Consider the following 19,351-nt stretch of genomic DNA (forward strand, 5'->3'; position numbering starts at 1 on the left):
TGTTTTTTCCAAATCTAGCGGCTATGGAATTTCATGTCGTTATTGTGTTAGGTAGCCATGGTATATAATACTGTGAACAGAATAGGTTCACACAGACACAGTGGGATCAGTAAATCCAACATCATATCGCTCGATTTATGAACACGGAGCCCTTGGAATCAGAGAAGACTGAAACACATGGAAAACTTCACCGACCCGGATCTCTAAGGTGAAAAGAACCACTGAATCATACACGAGTCAACCAGGCGAAGAAAGCAAACACGTGGCTGATTGCAACTGTACACACAACAGGAGGGGGTTTGTGGAGTCCACAAAAATCTTTTCAACTGCCCCATTATCACAAACAGGAGGTAACCAGTAAACAAGTATGTAGAAACAAACATCTGTGAGTTCCATCAGAAGGAAAAAGGGCTACTTTTGTTCTCTCTCGCTCTTTTTTTTTTTTTTTTAAGAAACGTGTCTAGCGCAAGACTGTACATCATCTTGTTTTGCGAGAGGCAGTTTTCTATGGCAATGCTATAAGTAAATGTTCATGCTGCACTAATATAGTGCAAAATGGAGCCTGAATAGAGAAAGGGGGGAAAGGCAGGCCAGAGTTTCTATAGGGGGCGCTAGTGAGCTGCAGTCTTTTACCCTTCTGATTGACGCAGAGAAGGATCCGGCAGAACATTTCAGCGCTGAAAATGCTTCTTGCTAGATAATTTAGGATCTCTGAACATGACACGTCCCAACAGCCGCTGGCAAGAAGGGCGACTTTACTAAACAGGAGACGGGCGTATTTTGTGCTTCTCAGCCAAAAAAATCCTCCCAATTTAATAAGGGTCCTGCAACTTTCCTCCAGAAAGACAAGTCTATGTTACAGAAAGATGGCAGAGAGGTGAAGGCAGACTTCCTGAAGAAGATTTTTGAAGAGTTTTTTGTGAAGGCTCTCGTGAAATAAAGTCAAAAAAGTTGAACGTAAAAAAAAAAAAAAAGGAGGGGGGAGAAACATTATATAAACACGGATCGAGTCTCTCTCTGAGGTTCCATTAGCGTCTTATAAAAAGCAGTCGGTGAGTTTGCGCGAGTCTCCTTGTTTGAGGCTTGTACCGATGGCCGACTGTGGAAAGAGGCGAGTATCTGTAGTGCGAAGCGAACGTGGTTAGGCTACATGTCAGCGTCGCCGTCGTAAGCCAGCGTCAGAGGCTTGAGTCTGTTGTTCATCTGTCTTCTCTGGGGCTTCTTTGGCTTTTTGCTGTGGAAAAACAAAACCGCTGTTAATGCAAAGCAATCTAATTTCTGCTTCAACAGATGCAAAAAGATAGCAAGATTGTTTACCTGCACAGATTTAATAAAGATAACACATTGAAGAGATATGACCTTCTCTAGCATCTTATACTGTACGACGCTGCTTTAAATCTGTGACCTCTATATCTATTGCATCTGTTTACTCAAGTGTTTTATCAAATGAAAAAGTAACACTGAAATGTGTTTTTTGAGGGTATTTTGTGTTGTTAAGGTCCATGCGCTGCTGGTTGCCATGCTTTAGTAAAGGCCCTTTTTTATCATGCAAGAAATGAATTTGGTGGAGCTTGTAGCTTATACCACTATAACAGTACATACTGCACCTGTGTTATTTTATCATTTATTGAGATTCTATTTTAGGTTTAATTGATATTTTATAAATATTTTAAATGATTTTATTTTCCATCTTAATGTTTAAGTTTCAGTCATTTTGTTTTGTTTTCATAATTGTATTCAGGGTTTTTTTTTTTTTTTTTTACATTGTGCGTGTTTCTTTCGTGTATTGTGTGTGTGAGAAATATATATATGAGCTATATATTTATATATAAATATATATATGTGTGTGTGTGTGTGTGAGTGTGATTGAAATGAACCCAGTTCTATAGTCCTATACATATCTTTTTTACACAATTTAAGTTACTCTATGAACATTAAATATATTGTATCTACTGCTGTCAAATCAATTAATCGTGATTAATTACATCCAAAATAAAAGTTTGTGTTTACATAATATATGTGTGTGTACTGTGTATAATTCTTATGTATATATAAATACACACACATGCATGTATATTAAGTATACACAAAATGTTATTTTGGATGCGAATAATCGATTTGACAGCACTTTTGTAAAAAAAAAAAAAATTATTTTGCAGCTTTTAAATATTTAACTAGAGATATTTCTGATAAGACATGAAGACAGATGCTAAAAAAGGTTAGCTTTGATTATTAATTATTATGATTATTAATTAGCTGCCATGCTAACTTTTACAGGAAGCATATGCTTTAGCAATGGAAGGAACAGGGAAGTAGCCAGCAGCACATTCCAGCTCGCTAAACTCTACAAACCAAACTTACCTTAGCGAGTACTATGACACAGAGATAGGGACACATGTGAATACAACTTCAATGTCACCAATTTAGCTCAAAGTCATTAAGTAGCATCAGAACAACTTTTCTGTAAGTAGGTCAAACTATTAACATTAATAGGTGAACTTCAAGAAATATATCAGCATGTTACATCATTTCATAATAAAAAAGAAAATGAGAAAAGGATGAGTGTTCATTGATGATGATGAGGATGGCTATGTTCGATCTGACCATCAGGGGGCAGTGTGGGAACAAAAACTGGCTAAAATATTGTGTATATTAGTCATCTATAGATTTGTATGGATACACTGCATTTTTCCAAGTTACACCATCTAAAACATTCAGAAACAAAATCAATTTACTTGAGAAGCAACCGTGCATTACGGAGTGATTTAATAGACTAAATTAAATAAATAGATATATAATACAATTATTAAATATGTCATGGGATGTTGGAATGTATTTGTTTTATATTGTCTGCATTGTTTTATTTCAAGGTGTATTTAATTTAGCCTTTTCAAGGCTTTTTATTTTATGGTGTATCTCAGGTGGTATTTTATGTTCATGTAAATAAATAAAAATGCATTTCACACCTTGTTAATTTATGCTTACATTTAATTGTATTTTTATTTATTTATTGCAACATTCCATGACAAATTCAGTCATTCCATTATATATTTATTTAATTTAGTCTTTTTTATAGAGAATGTGTGAACCAGCAGACCATTTCCACTAGTTGTAAGCATAAACTTAAAACTCTGGTGCTTAAAAAAATAGTGCTATATAGCACTAAAAGTGGTTATTTTGCTCGTAAACATAGGGGAACCACTTTAAGTGCTGTATAGCACCAAATCTCGGTGCTTCAGTGGTTCTTCACTGGTTCTTTGGGATGACTGAGGTGCTATATAGCACCGCTTCCATATACAGAACGTGTTAAGCTCCTGTATGGTTCTTCAGCGGTTCTTTGGGGTGATAAAGGTGCTATATAGCACCACTGCTGTACAAAGAACCTTTTAAGCCCCTTTAAAGGTTCTTTATAAGCCAAAGAACCACTGTTGGAGCTGTTTAGCACCATTTTTGATGAAGAAATAAAATGCGATATGGCACCTCTTATGGGTTCTACATAGCACCATTTTGCTGTAGAGCACCTTTAAATATATGGTGCTATATAGCACCAAAAGTTGTTCCCCTATGATTACGAGCCAAGAACCACTTTTAGTGCCATGTAGCACCATTTTTTTTTACAGTGTAGTTTAGAGTTTAGTAGGTTTTTTTTTTAAGTTAAAAAGAATGTAGTGTACTATATATAAAGCTACACTACTAATCTACATTCTGCTTCTAACGGTTGATCTACCTGCTCACCTCCTCCAAACAGCTCCTTGTGATTGGTCAGAAAGGCACATGTGACAGTGAGAAGGCATAGGTGATGGACATGATTGGCCACAGGGCAAGGCCATGAGGGATGTGACTGAGCTGAGAGCTCTAGTTGAACTGAGTCTCAATGTGCTGACAGTCAGGGCAGGTGTATATCAGCTCTTGGTCGTTGGGTCCGACCCAAACCACAGAGCCAATGGAAGGGTCCGGGCTCGGAGGAGAGCGCCGGGCCAGCATACAAAAACTGATAGATATGAAGGGGTTAGGGACACAAATGAAGAAGGGAGAAAAATGGAAAAAGAATAACAGAAATTAAATTTAAATCAGCATTTTTGTCTCGTTTTTAGTTAAAACATATCAGAAGCAAAGTTGGCTTGTATAATTAGATTTAAGTTTCTTATCCCAAGGGTGATGATTTTTCTTGTCTAGAGCATAAATCTAACACGATTTAACAAGGTTTATGCTTACAAAACGGGATTTTTTAAAATAATATTTTACAATATATTCCTGAAAGTAGTTTTATTATTAAAGTTTTATCTAAACAAGACAAAAATATTGATTAGGAAAATTATTTTTGCAGTGCAGGGCAAAATAACTTGTATTAATATAAATGAACGATGATGAATAGAATAAAGCAGATGAGTTATGAAAGGAACAAAATGTCCAGTATGTTGTTATAACAAATGTTCTTACCAGGCTAAATAAGTCATGGAGACTATGAACACTAGCAGTACAAAAGCTCCAGCTGCAACACCATACACCCAGGTCTTCAGTTTGCCATCTGTGCAGATACACACACACACACACACACATCAACAAGGATACGGCTGCATCTCAGCTGCTTATAACCAAGACATCAGGCAAAACTGGTGGGAGCCATTCTGTTCTACCTGCTGGGAACACCCTTCCTTTTTGTGAACTTCATATGTTATTGTGGCCTCAAAAAGTATTTGGACACTTAAGATAGGCCTATACTTAAAGAGAACCAATTATGCTTTTTTTGCAGGGGTTTAATTGAATAGGTTTTTATGTTTGAATGTTCAAAAAACACAATATTGTTTAACATCTTTTACATTGTTGCAGCACCTCTCTTCCCAGTCAGTTGCCCTGTCACAAATGGCATCCTAAACACTCGAGGTCTTCCTACAAGTCCACACTTTCGTGACGTGACGGCACTTTGACAGTCAGGAAGAAGTCTGCTGCGGAGCTTGCTTCAGTCAAAATATATTCTTTGTGTTTAGCAGAAGAAAAAAACTCATACAGGTTTGGCACTAGGGATGCCACAAGTACCGGTACTTTGCTACTAAAATTTAAAACAATGTGACGATACCAGCATTTCTGTAGTAAGCACGAACGTGCGACACTCGCGAGCCGTTTTAATTTTTTACAGTTTCATTTGAGTGTCTGTGTTCATGATATGACAGTTTTCTCAAAGGTCTTCACAGCAACCCGTCAAAATAAATGTTCGGTTTAACTTGAAGAAATTGACAGAAATATATTAGGCTACTGTTGTACAGTAGATTTAGCTACGTCTCTATGTAATAATAATAGGCTACTACTACTACTAATAATAATAATAATAATAGTTATTATGCCTAGATGGTTGCTTATTTTTCACTTGGTCTTTTTTATAAACAATGTTTACTTTTAAACAACATACAGCCTTTAAATGTTTATGTGTTTACTTATAATGATTATCATCATAAATAATAAACTTATTGAATTGAATAAAAAAAAGTTTTTTAGTAAAATAGTAAAAAAATAAAAAAAGTTTTGCTGTGGTACCGAAATTTGTACAGAGAACCGTAAACATATTTATAGTATTGCTAACGACTACAGGAATTTTGGTATCGTGACATCCCTATTTGATACACAACATTAAGGGCGAGTAAATGATGACAGAATTTCTATTTTTGGGTGAAATATGCCTTTAACTGAGGCAACTGTGATGTCCGAATACTTTTTGTGGTCTCTGTTTTGAAAATGTATTTAGTAAAGCAAACAGCCTTGCTGCACACATAAAAGGTTAAAAATAGTTAGCAGTAGGACAGATAGACAGACAGACAGACAGACAGACAGACAGACAGACAGACAGACAGACAGACAGATAGATAGATAGATAGATAGATAGATAGATAGATAGATAGATAGATAGATAGATAGATAGATGGATAGATATCTTTTTAATATAAATGCTTGTGAGTATGTTTCCAAGCTGATCATTTGCACCCATTCAGAGCTTTGTTCTCCACAAGCTCACCAGGTCCGAAGGGCTGCAGGAACCAGGTGCGTCCGGAGCGACCTGGCAGGTTGGAGGTGGGCAGAGTGGGGATGAGTCCTCTGATCGTCTTCACGTCAGCCTTACTGTCTCCTGCGGTGGGGATCTCAAGCACTGGTATGACCGTGCACTGGTCCAACACTCCATCAGACGTCATCACCTCAGTGTAACCCTCCTCACAGCCGCAGATACCAGCCTGCAGGGGGAGACATTGCACCAGTTACACACATGGATCTGCACTGTTTACATCAGATGAGCAGCATGCACTATAAAACAATGGAAACAAACATTATTCAAAAGTTTTGGGTCAGTAAATTTTTTTTAAAGGCAATATTTTTATTTAGCAAAGATGCATTAAATTGATCATAAGTTACAGCAAACACATTTATAATGCTATAGAAATTCCAATTAAATGCTGTTCTTTTGACTGTCCTATTCATTAAAGAATCCTAATCAAAATGCATCACGGTTTCTTGAGCAGCAAATCAGCATATTAGAATGATTTCTGAAGGATCATGTGACACTGGAGTAATGATGCTGAACATTTAGCTCTGACATCATAGGAATAAATTACAATTAAAAAAATATTAAAAACAATATTTCAAAAATTATTTCACAATATACTGTTATTACTGTATTTTCAATAAAATAAATGCAGCCTTGGTGAGTATTTTACCAAACCCAAACAGCTGTGAATATCTATAAATAAAAAATAAAAAATAATTTCCCTGCCAGCGTTTAAAAAAAAAAGTTGCCAGCCACCTCCAGGGTTTTTGACCATTTTCACAAAAATGTAATGGCCCATAGAATATTTTGTTGTATGAATATCTGAGCATGCAATATATCAAAAGAAAGAGCAGAGAAGACCCTCTGCTTTTTATTCTAGCTTCATGCATTCCTTTTTTATCACCACTTAAACATGGGTAAGTTTCATAAAAAAGCAACATTTTGAACAAAAAGCTGAGAAAAATCAAGTTTTGTCAAAGACTCCAACCAGATCAGATTCAGAACGATGATCAAACACAGATGGAGTACATCGAGTCCATCACCACCCCTTATGCCGGCACAGTCCTATAGCTCAGGGGTTTTCAAACTTTTTGTGTGTGTGGACCACTATTTGTAATCAAAAAATGTTGCGGACCACCTCATAACACACATAATAAAATATGTCTACACACAGTCCTACCTGAATTATTCCGCACCTCTAAATAGGCTTACTAGCACCAAAACTGTAACTAGTCATCACATCAGTACAACAGGCTTGTTAAAAGAAAGTTTACTGCAGACAACGGCTGCTACATATTTAATGTATTTATTCTGGCTCATAGATGCATCCGACTCACTGTCAATCTCTTAATTTTTTGTAACTTCTGCCTCTGTCTCTTTTCTCTTCAAAGAACCTGTTGCTATCCACCGATCCATACACTGAACTTGAACGTCACGGCCGAGCGCCACTAGCCTATTTTTGTTATCGCACAATAACTTGACAATTAAATACAAATGTTATATCAATATAGGCCTACATATTCTTTTTACTTTTTATTTTTTATGGGAATTTCCTGGTAAAATGAAGGTAAAAACATATTATTTTATTTTGCCTTTCCACGGACCACCTGCAGTACCCTCACGGACCACTAGTGGTCCGCGGACCACAGTTTGGGAATGACTGCTATAGCTCATCCTGGGTCGACATTTCATTCAGTAACATTAGGCAGTTTTGATTTATATGATGTTTAATGTTGATGATCACGTTATTTTACATATGCATTTGCTTACATACGATGGCTTGTTTTTTCGTGTCTTCCTCGCCTGTGTTCTGATCAGGAGATTCTGAACTCATTCAAAAGATGCGTAAAAGCGCCCCCTAACGTATAACAGTGAAAACCTGGAAAATTCTGTGTTTGGCAGGGAAGCATTTTCTCACAAATAACAGAAAATTCTGTGTTTGGAGGGGAAAGAGTTAAGTAATGCAAACAGAATTAGAGAAAGCATTTCAATATGGATTCATAATTAATCTGTAACTATATCAGTACTAGCCCCTATTAGCGTTGTTTGTTTATTGGATATTCAAAGCAAAATATTAGGCCTTTTTCCCCCAAATCAAACAGTAATATTTTTCTGCAAGGTTTCAATGGCACTAAACTGTTTTGTTTACATAACTGTTCAGTAAAATGTTCCATCATCTACTTTTACTTGAAGCATGTAGTCATTTCTAGGCTAGAATAAGCTGCGATGTAGATCAGACTTAGCCTAGAAATCTAGATGCACCCTAGCGGCAGCAAATGTAATTTGCAGCTAGGGGTGTCTAGCAACTCTCCATTGGCTTGTGAGCTGGAAAAACCAAACTCTGTTCAGGCCAATCACATCGTGTACAGATTCGGTGGGCGGGATTAACATAATGACGGCTGAGTTGTGGCGGTTTCGCGTGTTACTTGTAAACAAAGAAGCTGGCGAACAGCTGTCTTTCGATTCGGCTTTGGCTGCGACTCTGGAAGACTTGGAGTTCCGATATTTTTTGAGAAAAGAACAAAGAACGGCACTGAAGTCATTCTTAAAAAGGGAAGATGTGTCCAGAGTTTTGCCGACCGGATACGGCAAAAGTTTAATCTATCAACTAGATCCGCTTCACCTTCTTCGTTGCTCTGGTTGGATGTAGCGCTATCCTACTGCGTGCAGAGGGAATTTGAAAGTCAGCTGCTTATCCCGCCCCTCGGATTGAACCCTGCCAATGGTGGAACCCTGGATTGAACCCTGCCAATCTTGATGTGGGTCTGGCTTGTCAGGCTAGACCAGACTTGATGCTGTCAGTCGAAGAATGGCTATGTGTGAGACTAAATAAAATGGGACCAGAAAATAATTTATACCTGTTGTTAAAAACACAGACATCTTTCTATTTGTGGCATTCCCCAGGCCTCTAAACTGCCTCTAATTGAATTCACTTTCCGTCTCCTGCGGCCATCGCTTAAACGTCCTCTGTATTAGTGTCACATTGTTCTTTCTTCCAGCTAACAGCTCTCTCAAACAGCTGCTAAAAATATTTCTACGGCATCTAGCTGTGATTTCAAAGATACTGTTTTTGTTCGTTGTGCTATTTTAGGGCTTTCCTTGTTCTGAAAAACATCAGGATTGTGTGAATCCTGAAGGATCTCCATGGCTGCGAGTGTATGTTTAGTGTGGGTGTTGACAAGATACATCCCAGCATGTGTTCTTCCGCTGACAAGACATTTGGGTCTCCACGAGCATCATTGTTCTGGAGGCCTGAGTGCTTGTGTGCAAATATATGTGGAGAAACCCCCCAGGTTCCTGTGGTCTGCAGGGGGTCTCTTATTCCCACTGCAATCTTGGGAGGATAATCGCCCCACACGCAAACACAACCCTTCAGATCGGCACGATCACGTAATGCACCGGGGGCATTTGCATCTCTAAAGACGGGCACAAGAGAGCAGGTCCAGATGTAGCAGAAGAATCTGATATAAATACAGTCAGATTCTACCCACAGTAGAGGGATTCAATTCACACCGGGAGACACGGTCTAGATACACACACAATCATCAATTTCACACAACATGTAGTTCATATGCAATGGGAGAAAAATTGCATGCTGGAGGACAAATGTGGCAGCTCACAAAGAATGTTTGCATCTAGGATTATCTTCAAAAGAACAAGTTGGATATAGGGGAGGTTGGGGTAAATTAAACCATCCTGTTTCCAGGCAACTGTACATATTTTTTTGCTGTCAGACTGATGCTGAATGACCAAATAAACAGAATGACCCAAATGTATACTGAGTCATTTGGGAGACAACTTTAGGTTTACGCGAACAAGCCTACGCTTGATTGGTTCTGAAGACTAGTTATACATTTTTTATTGTTAGTAAGTAATTTTTATAAATTTAAGAAAACAATTTAGAAAGCTGCAAAAGATTATTCAAATATAGATAAATTTTATGTCTGATGTGATTAAAAGTGATTGATCTATTTGACAGCACTAATCGCAATTAATCGCATCTAACATAAAAGTTTGTAAAAAATGCTGTGTATATATATATGTGTGTGTGTGTGTGTCTATACAAACTTTTATGTTAGATGCGAATCATGCGATTAATTGCCATTTGTGCTGTCAAATCGATTAATCGTGATAAATCACATCGGACAAAAAAGTTACATAACGCGATTAATCGATTTGACAGCACTAATTCTAATGTTTTCTTGTGGAAAGTAGGTTATCATTGTATTATAATAAAATTCAATACGTTTTTTACTGAAACTAATTTGTTCTATTCATTATTCTAGTTCTATTAATTATTCTACTTCTATTAAAGGGGTCATGAACTGGCTTTTTAATTTTTTTATACTGTTGTCTGAGGTCAACTTATGATGTTTGCGTGGTTTTTACATTCAAAAACATCATAATGAATAAGTAATAGGCTATTTTCTCGCTCGGTTTTTATGGGTGTGTCGCATTGAAGACTTGGAAGTAAACGCCCACTGCTATGATTGGATAACCGTTTGCATTATAATGAGCTTTGGCTCCCCCTTCAGTACATAAGGATAATAATTTGTTACATTTATATAGCGCTTTTCTAGGCACTCAAAGCTATATATATAAGCTATATATATATATATATATATATATATATGGGGATGAATAGGAGGCCATGATGGACAGGGGTCAATGGGCAAATTTGGCCAGAATGCCAAACCCCTACTCTTTAGGACATCCTGGGATTTTTAATGACCACAGAGAGTCAGGACCCCGGTTTAACGTCTCAACCAAAGGACGGTGCTTGTTACACTATAGTGTCCCCATCACTATACTGGGGTGTTTCTGTTAGGACCCACACAGACCACAGGGTGAGCGCCCCCTGCTGGCCCCTCACTAAAACCTCTTCTAGCAGCTACCTAGTTTTCCCAGTTGGTCTCCCATCCAGGTACTAACCAGGCTCAGCCCTGCTTAGCTTCAGTGGGAAACCAGTCTTGGGCTACAGGGTGATATGGCTATATGTGGGAATTGTTTTGAAAACGTGTGGAAACACGGCAACCGGAATGATTCGCCCACAGGGCTCTCAATATGTCTTTATCAAAAAACAATGATTTATCTCTCATCCACCCGCAATTAATTGAAATATTATTTTTTAATACTTGGCCCGCCCGATCGGTGGATATAACCGCACATCACATCAGCATGTTCAAAACTTCCGCGATTGTATTTTTCCTTCAAATATCAAGTCAAGAGAATGAACAAGAAAGGAATATTATTTCACAATTTAAGATAGCCCGTCGGGCAGCCCGACTGGAAAACACATTGACCCGGGACATCGGGCTTTGCGAGCCCTGGCCATACATGTTCTAGTCTGATCCCGAATCGCAGGACAATGAAGCAACAATACCTCAAATACAAAGGATACTCCAGTCTGTGACAGCATGGTAAGTTATGATTAGTTATGTCATCCTGTCTGTAAATCCAGTCTCTTGTTTACAAATGAATCCACAGTGAAGTTCAACCGTATTCCTAATATTGGAATCCGAATGTAGCTTATGCGGCATGTTTATTGCTTGAAAGTTTGACCGGTTTAGCTCCACATAAGTCTCTATTATTTATCTATAACAGGTCATGGGCCGGGCTACAGAATCAGGCATTCGTCTTCCTCTGTTAAGGCTGCGTTTTACTGCACTCTGACGTCACAGGGAAGAACATTCACAGATCGCTCGTTTGCTGAGCCAGTTGTCAATAAAAGCTTTTCTTTGACTAACAAGAAAGTTTTCAGCTCTGAAACTTACAGGATATTCTTATATTAGTATTACAATGACTTTTTATACATCAAAAACTCAAGGGAAAGTTGATTTCTCAATTCATGAGCCCTTTAATTAAATGTTCTGTTAACAAGTCTTTTAGGTCATACTGTAATTTCCAAACATTATTAACAGAAAATTGTATTAATAACGTTTGGAAATTACAGTATTACCTAAAAGAGTAAAGGCCTGTTCACACAGGGACTATTTTTTTGGTGCATGTTTATCGGCGACGTTTAACGCCTCGTGATTAAACAAAGGGCGCCAATGTGAGTGTGCACACTGATGCGCAAAGCGGCAGGCGTAAAAGCATCATAAAAAAAAAAAAAAACACCATGGGTTCAAGGCCTTAAGACATTTTTGACTAAATTAAATTAAACAAAAATAAAGTTGCAAAGAAGATTATTGAAATAAAAACAAACTGCCACATCTTACCACACTCTCCCCAACTGTATATGTCCATAAACACGTCGATAATTTGTTTAGAGGATCTTACAGTGAAATCAAACGCATTAGCAAGCATAAAAACATTCAAACACACCAACCACTCCAAAACAGCGCTGCCATCCAGAATAATACAAAGCTTTCAACGGATAGTGCCTTATCTTCCCTAAGGTGTTTTATTTGGCCTGCACTGATCTCTACTGTAACTGCTTCTAATACCATCTGACATTGGTCACAGTGCTTGACAAAGTCCATGCAAAGGCTAACACTGTTATTTTATCAGCCAAAGATTGAACAGTAAAGTGAGTTTAATAGTTTCCATCAAAGGTTATTAAGATGGTTTCTGCTGATAAGCGGATATCAAATCTTCCTGTTACAACCGGTGCATTTGGTTCTCATGTTCCATCATTTCCCATTATACATTCCTGGACTACCTCCCTTTCTTGAGGAAGTCTAATCCTGCTGTATTGAATATCCATGCAAGCCTGTTTGCATTCTGCCTGCATCCCAGCATCACCCCTCAGCAGACAGCAAACATGCATACATACTAACCTCAGTGCAGTATGAGCGAGGTTTGTCGCAGGCTGGGTCACATGACCTGTCTGACACCGGCTCGCTTGTCAATGGGCATCCACCTACAGGGAAAGAGTTCAAAGTTTTATATAAACATTGTTTAATGACATTGACACGCACACACAAAGAAGCACATGCCCATTTTCAGCCAGTGTATTGTCCTGGAGGCAAGAGGCATCAAAGACTCTCCATTCTTTTGCTCTCCCGCATTCATCCTCTTTTCTCTCTCTCTTTTTCTCTCTCTCTCTCTGGAAATGCAAAACACCACCAAGCACGCTTCACTTCGATTTATTCCTTGCTTAAAACCTCTCGTGTTATGAAACTACTGATGTGTTAACTGACATGCATGAAACAGTATTTAAAACTAGATTTTTATATTTTCTGGAAAAAATATGAATGGTGCTAGGTCGTGCAAAACTCAATGTCAATATGGTTGGACAACCTTCACAGTATTTTGGAAAGAAGTGGTTAAGATTATACAAGATGTTTCACATTTACATATGATAAAATTCTAAATAAAGTCTTTAACTATTATTTTTGTAATAAAGTCCTTAAATGAGCTTACTACAAATGTTGCCTATTAAAATCAGGACAGCCCAATAATATGTTTCCCATTTCTGAGGGACATCTTCCTAAATTATAATAATTATAATAATTTAGATTGTAATCTACGGTGTGAAAAATCAAAATAGTAAACATTTGCATGCTTATGTAAAATATTATGTGGATTTTTTTCTATTAAGTTGCTATTTATTTAAGTGTACTTCTTTTCTTACCACCATTAGTACTGTTAGATATGGAAACCCATTTCCGCCACATAAGAAAAACAAAACATAAATAATCTTTTTTTTTTTTTAAAGTCATGTCTACTTCCTATGTAAAGATTAGGACGTTTTATCTGTGTGATTTTTCTTATGTGGCATAAATGGCTTCCATAATCAGGTGTAAAAACAAAATAAACACATACAACTATGGCTGTCAATACACTAAAATAATTATGATTAAGATTTAATTATTATTATATTATTGTATTATTCATTATTAAATGGTTTAAACATTTTAACAAATCCGCGATAATATTGATAATCATGATAATTTTGGTCACTATAATCGTGATATGAAATTTTCATACAGTCCCATCCCTACTTGGTCTACTCCGTTAGTGTAAGTCTATGGGATTTTGGCCCATTTTATCATCAGCCACACAATTAAAAATGATCCTCTTCTTGGGTCGCCTATGTGTACGATCTCAACATCCTTTCGCTCCGCTCTCTACAAATCGTAGCCTATGGGAATCCAGTGGATCTATAAAAGCACTGAAATGGGCAGCCGCCGGCCAGTGCAGGGGTGTTATTTTCTCTAAGCTGGGAAGAATCAATACATCCAATCAACAATGAGAGCAGTGAAATAGAACTGCTCCCTGATTCCGGAACCACCCTTGACTGCTGCTGCCAGAAACGATGACAATTGTTAAGGCTGCAACCAGCACTAGATGAGTCATTTGTGTCTGCTGTAAATCAGAGAGCTGGTTACAAGGTGACGCTTGTAAAACTGACATTGTGCTTGATATAATTTAATGTTTTTTTTTTTCTATCTCTCTCTCAGTGCAAAATGTCATCATTAGCAATCAGATAAAGCTATTGGCATGTTAAAAGATCTCCTTTTTAAAGGTGCAGCATAAACTGTAAGCATCTGCAGAAACATGTTTACCAATTAGCAGCTTGTATGAATATTCATATCGCTGCACACCTTAATATAACTCATGAATATGCATAAACAGGGACCTGGTTGCTGTAGTAGAGGGATTGGTTTACAGCCTTAGAAGTTCTGCTGCCCTGTTATGCCAATCAAAAGTGACCAGACTCATGTGTGCCATCTGGAACAAGGTCAGTTTGGACGGCTCAACACAGAGGACAAATAAACATTTGAAAATCATAGGGATTGAATCCAAGCCTCTATTTGGCATAAATATGGCATTACAAATGTATTTATAACGAGTGTGAGGGATACGGGCATACTTCTGTTCTAGTATTTCCACGCCTGCACCAGAACACAGAGAGAGATGGAGAAATACACACACAGACACATTAACATGTGACGACCGCTGGCATGATGGTGAATGGGATTAAATGAGGGTGTCACATTGTCATGGATTAAAGGCATATTTCCTTAAAGTATATACAGATGTATAAGTGGAGACATTGTACACTTCAGCCTTCATGACAGGAAATGACAGCACAGGACGGCAGCTTTATCTCAAACCCCAGTCTGTCATCAAACACTCTCCGTGGAAAGGTTATTGACGCTTCTGTCATTGTGATGGTTTCATTTTTTTTCTCTAAGTATCGAAAACAGATACAGGGTGGTTTATCTCTGCTTCTACAATTTGTGCACCTGGGGCTGCACCTCGATTTCCTTCTGTCCTTACTTTTATGATTATTATATCCTTTAAAAAAAAATATATATTTCAAACACACACCTGTGACGTTTAATCCATCAGAGCGCTGGCACCAGACTTGACGAGATGAACCTTTCCATGCACCGGTCATCCATTTATATTCATAACACTGGCCATCTTAAAACACATAAAACAGCATTAACAGTGACACATGGAGAAAAACAGTTTTAAAACATTATGTAGGGCTGTGTTCGAAATCGCCCCCTATACCCTTAAATAGGGCACTATTTGAGTGAACATCCATTTTTAATGGTGTCCGAAACAATAGTGGACGTCTTTGAGTGCACTTATTCAATCCCACCATGCACCGCAATAACGAGTGTACATTAGATGTACGCGCTGGAGAATATGCTTGTTCGATGCCCGATCGGCGTATGACAGCAAAGTCCCGCGAGAGCATTTCGAGAGCAAACGAGAAACAACTCCTTTTGCATTTGAAACGTTCTCTCACTCAACCAGACGGTGTACTCTCAACGCACTGAGAGTCGCGCACTGAATGAATGACTTTACCGCTGTCCGATTCGCCCTATTTACCCTCATTCTCCATTACTCCACTACTCCAAAAACGAGCCAACAAGCTTAAAGTTAACCCTATAACTCTTTACTTGTGTGGCACTGAACTTACTTGGAAACGGGAATAATAAAGTAACTAATAAGCATTTAATTAAAAAAAAAAATAATAATATTTGTAGTAGGCCTATATATTTCATACTTTATAGTAGGCTACTATTAATATTATGGGCGTCAGAAGCAAAAAAAAATGTCGGTGGGTCCTTTAACAGAAACATTTTACTGGAGTAGATGCAATTTACAAAAAATATATTTAAATATATCGGCTTGTTTAAACGTCTGGTTGAGGAAGACACACCTACGGAATACACAATCTTCATCAGCAGCAATAGTGTAGGGGTAAGAGGCTTGACAATAAGATTTGACGCAAATCGATCAGAGGTTCGAATTCGCCTTTTGCCAAACTCGCACTGATCCTTTTTTCCATCATATATCAGATCGGAAAGGATTTTATTTTCTATGAATATGAAGAAAATATTAGAAAAGTGAAAATAAAGCTACTAACGCGTTTAATCAGTGTTTATCAGGGTATGTAAACAGACGTGCTCAATTAGAGACGATAAGTGAGTGGGCCCAATATCATTGGTCTTAAAAAGTGTGTGAGTCGATGCCATCTCCTGGCGAAACGCGGGAATTCATTCAATGCACGGCGCGACTCTCACAGTGCATTATGGGTATTCTCTAGCCGTCGAGCATACATCGGTTGCAAACTCGTTATTGTGGTGCTTTGTGGGATTGTATGAGTGCACTTAATAACGTCCACTATGGTTTCGGACACCACTAAATGGCTGTTCCCTCAAATAGTGCCCACAGCTGAATCAATCATCCATCCATCCATCTTCCGAACCGCACTGGTCCAGCCCAATATCATGCATACAGGTATAAATGATCCTATTTAAGATGATTATTATATTGTTTGATTAAGGTTACATGCTAGTTTCCGTAGCAGAGTTCAGGATAAATCTTTTCATTATTACTGGAGCTGCCAAACAGCAAGCACAAACTGCAAAAACGGCTGCCTTTCCGGCGACATAGTGTCCGAAATCACTCACTTGTTTTCGAAGTGGACTATATCAGTGGACTAATGTAGGGAATAGTGAATGAGGGTATAGGGGGCGATTTCGGAAACAGCCTAGGTGTCTTAAAGGTATATAACTGCATTGTTAGCCCTTGATTTGGACTCACCTGTGCATGGTCTGGCTTCCCATTCCTGTTCTGGGCACTGAAGGAGGTTCTCTGGTTCCTGAGCTAGAACGGCACGGGAACGCACCTGCACCGAACCGAAGCCCAGATCATCCCCGCTGATACAGCTCAGCTGACACGGGCTCCACACAGTCCAGTCTGTCAGGTAACACTCACCTGGCCAATACATCAACATCACTGTTAGAAAATTATTGGGTGATTGATATTACTGCTCTAATTTCTTGTATAGATTTAAGACGGGTTTTCTTTCTCGATTTACAACAAATGATACTTTTTTTTCACCAAATTTAAAATAACTTTTTAAAGGGGACCTTTACCTTTTGCAAAGTCTTGATTTGGTTTTTGGCCTCTATTAGAATAGGTTTTCATGCCTATGTTTTCAATATTTTTTTTCATATTTTCATTGTTGCAGCACCTTTCTTCCCAGTCTGTCAGTAACACTTGCCAAATCGCCCCCTATATCCTATACATTTTTTTTTTGTGCAAAATTTTATTTATTTTTTTAAAGAGGACCTATTATGCCCTTTTTTCAAAGTCTTGATTTGGTTTTTGGACTCTACTAGAAAAGGTTTTCATGCCTAGGTTTTCAGTATTTTTACATATTTTCATTGTTGCAGCACCTCTCTTCCCAGTCTGTCAGTAACACTCGGGCTGAATCCGAAATCGCCCCCCCTATACCCTCAAATAGGGCATTATTTGAGGGGACAGACATTTGTAGTGGTGTCCGAAACCATAGTGGACGTTATTGAGGTCACTCATTCAATCCCACATTGCACCGCAATAACGAGTGTACAGCCGGTGTACACTCAATGGCTGTCTGAATTCACCCACTCTTTTTCGTTCACTCCTTCAGGTGAACTTTATTAGCAGACTAACGTAGGGAATAGTGAATGAGGGTTTAGGGGGGCAATTTCGGATTCAGCCTCTGTTTAATTCCTGTCTCTATGAAGCCCCTCCTTCAGAATAGCGCAGTGTGCTCTGATTGGTCGGCTGGATCAGTGTGTTGTGACAGGTCAACCACTTTGAGTGCACTTCGGAAATGTCACGCCTCTTACCATAGCTCACCCAGGCCTCGCCCCTTTTATTTTGTGCATGCCTTGGGCGGATATTATTTAAATTATGAATATTGTGATATGTACGTTCCCGGAAGAAACCTCGGGACTACAATCAAAGAGTTTCAGTTCAGAAACAGTGCGCACTGATTTGGAGTATAACTCCCTTTGGAGTGACTTTGTGCTTTGTAACATGCTCAAACAGCATAAAAAAAAAAAGATTACATTTTAATTGTATGACAGCTATCAGCATGAATTTTGCTGAAATGGTGCTGATCTCTACAGTATTATTAGTAGCTGAAGGCATAATCAAATTCATAAAAATATTTAATAAACAAATAAACTTTGCAAAAGACAAATCTACAGATCTGTTTCAAATCTACAGAAGCCCGGGGACAGATTCTGTGTGGGCCTAGTGATTCATTAAGAGATTTCAATCTAAAACCCTAAAAAATTAAAACGTTTTCGCATTTTCAACCTACTGGGTCTAAAACTAACAAATCCCGCTTTTGGGCTTTCTTTTTCTTAGTCAAAGGATATTAAGATAATATACCTAAAAAAATTTATTGTGTGTGTGTGTGTGTGTGTGTGATCTCAGGGTGTTTTTTTCAACAGAAGTAGGTCAGTCTTTCCTGTTGTAATAGCAGTGCTGATTTGTGAATATTAATTAATCATAAAGTTGTCCTTCCATGAAGCCCTAATCCTATGATCGTGATTATCAGAGCACGTGCGCAGCGGAAAGCCAGAGGCAGATGTGACACCTGAGTTCACAGAGTACACTCTAATATGTGTGTGAATAGCTGATGAAGTTACACAACAGAGGGATGAATATTCACATGCGAAGCGGGGCATCATCAAGAAACATTTGTGTGAAAATAGAGGAGGAGAGAGATCGGAATAACAGCGGGAAAACACGGAGGGAGCGCAGCAGTAGGTCACAGCTGGAGTTTTATAGATAGGGGCGAGACGGGATGTGTGCCAGGAAGCTTCGCTTCAAGAAAGAAGAATGATGGGGTCAAAGGTCAGAGTGGATGAAGGACTGTGCAACTTTCTAAAGAAGGCAAATCACAACTACAGCTTCACGTAACTTACCCTAACAGAACTCAAATCTGCACTGACACGCTTAAAGGGTTAGTTCACCCAAAAATGAAAATTCTGTCATTAATTACTCACCCTCATGTCGTTCGACACCCGTCAGACCTCCGTTCATATTCGGAACACAAATCAAGATATT

The 19,351-nt window shown here is 38.3% G+C and overlaps 1 protein-coding gene across 1 annotated transcript in view; it reads right to left on the reverse strand.

The window, feature by feature from the left end:
- Positions 1-449: 449 nt before the first annotated feature.
- Positions 450-19,351, reverse strand: part of thsd7aa (thrombospondin, type I, domain containing 7Aa) — a 177,235-nt gene continuing 158,333 nt past the window's right edge. The window contains exons 23-28 of the mRNA XM_079829676.1: positions 17,048-17,221; positions 15,314-15,409; positions 12,814-12,896; positions 6,008-6,221; positions 4,441-4,528; positions 450-1,234 (exon numbers count right to left, since the gene is read on the reverse strand). Of these exons, the coding sequence (XP_079685802.1) occupies positions 1,147-1,234; positions 4,441-4,528; positions 6,008-6,221; positions 12,814-12,896; positions 15,314-15,409; positions 17,048-17,221 (743 nt within the window). The 3' untranslated portion in view covers positions 450-1,146. The remainder of the gene's footprint in view (positions 1,235-4,440; positions 4,529-6,007; positions 6,222-12,813; positions 12,897-15,313; positions 15,410-17,047; positions 17,222-19,351) is intronic.

Source organism: Gobio gobio (assembly GCF_949357685.1).
Source record: "Gobio gobio genome assembly, chromosome: 11".
NCBI classification, from domain to species: Eukaryota; Metazoa; Chordata; class Actinopteri; order Cypriniformes; family Gobionidae; genus Gobio; species Gobio gobio.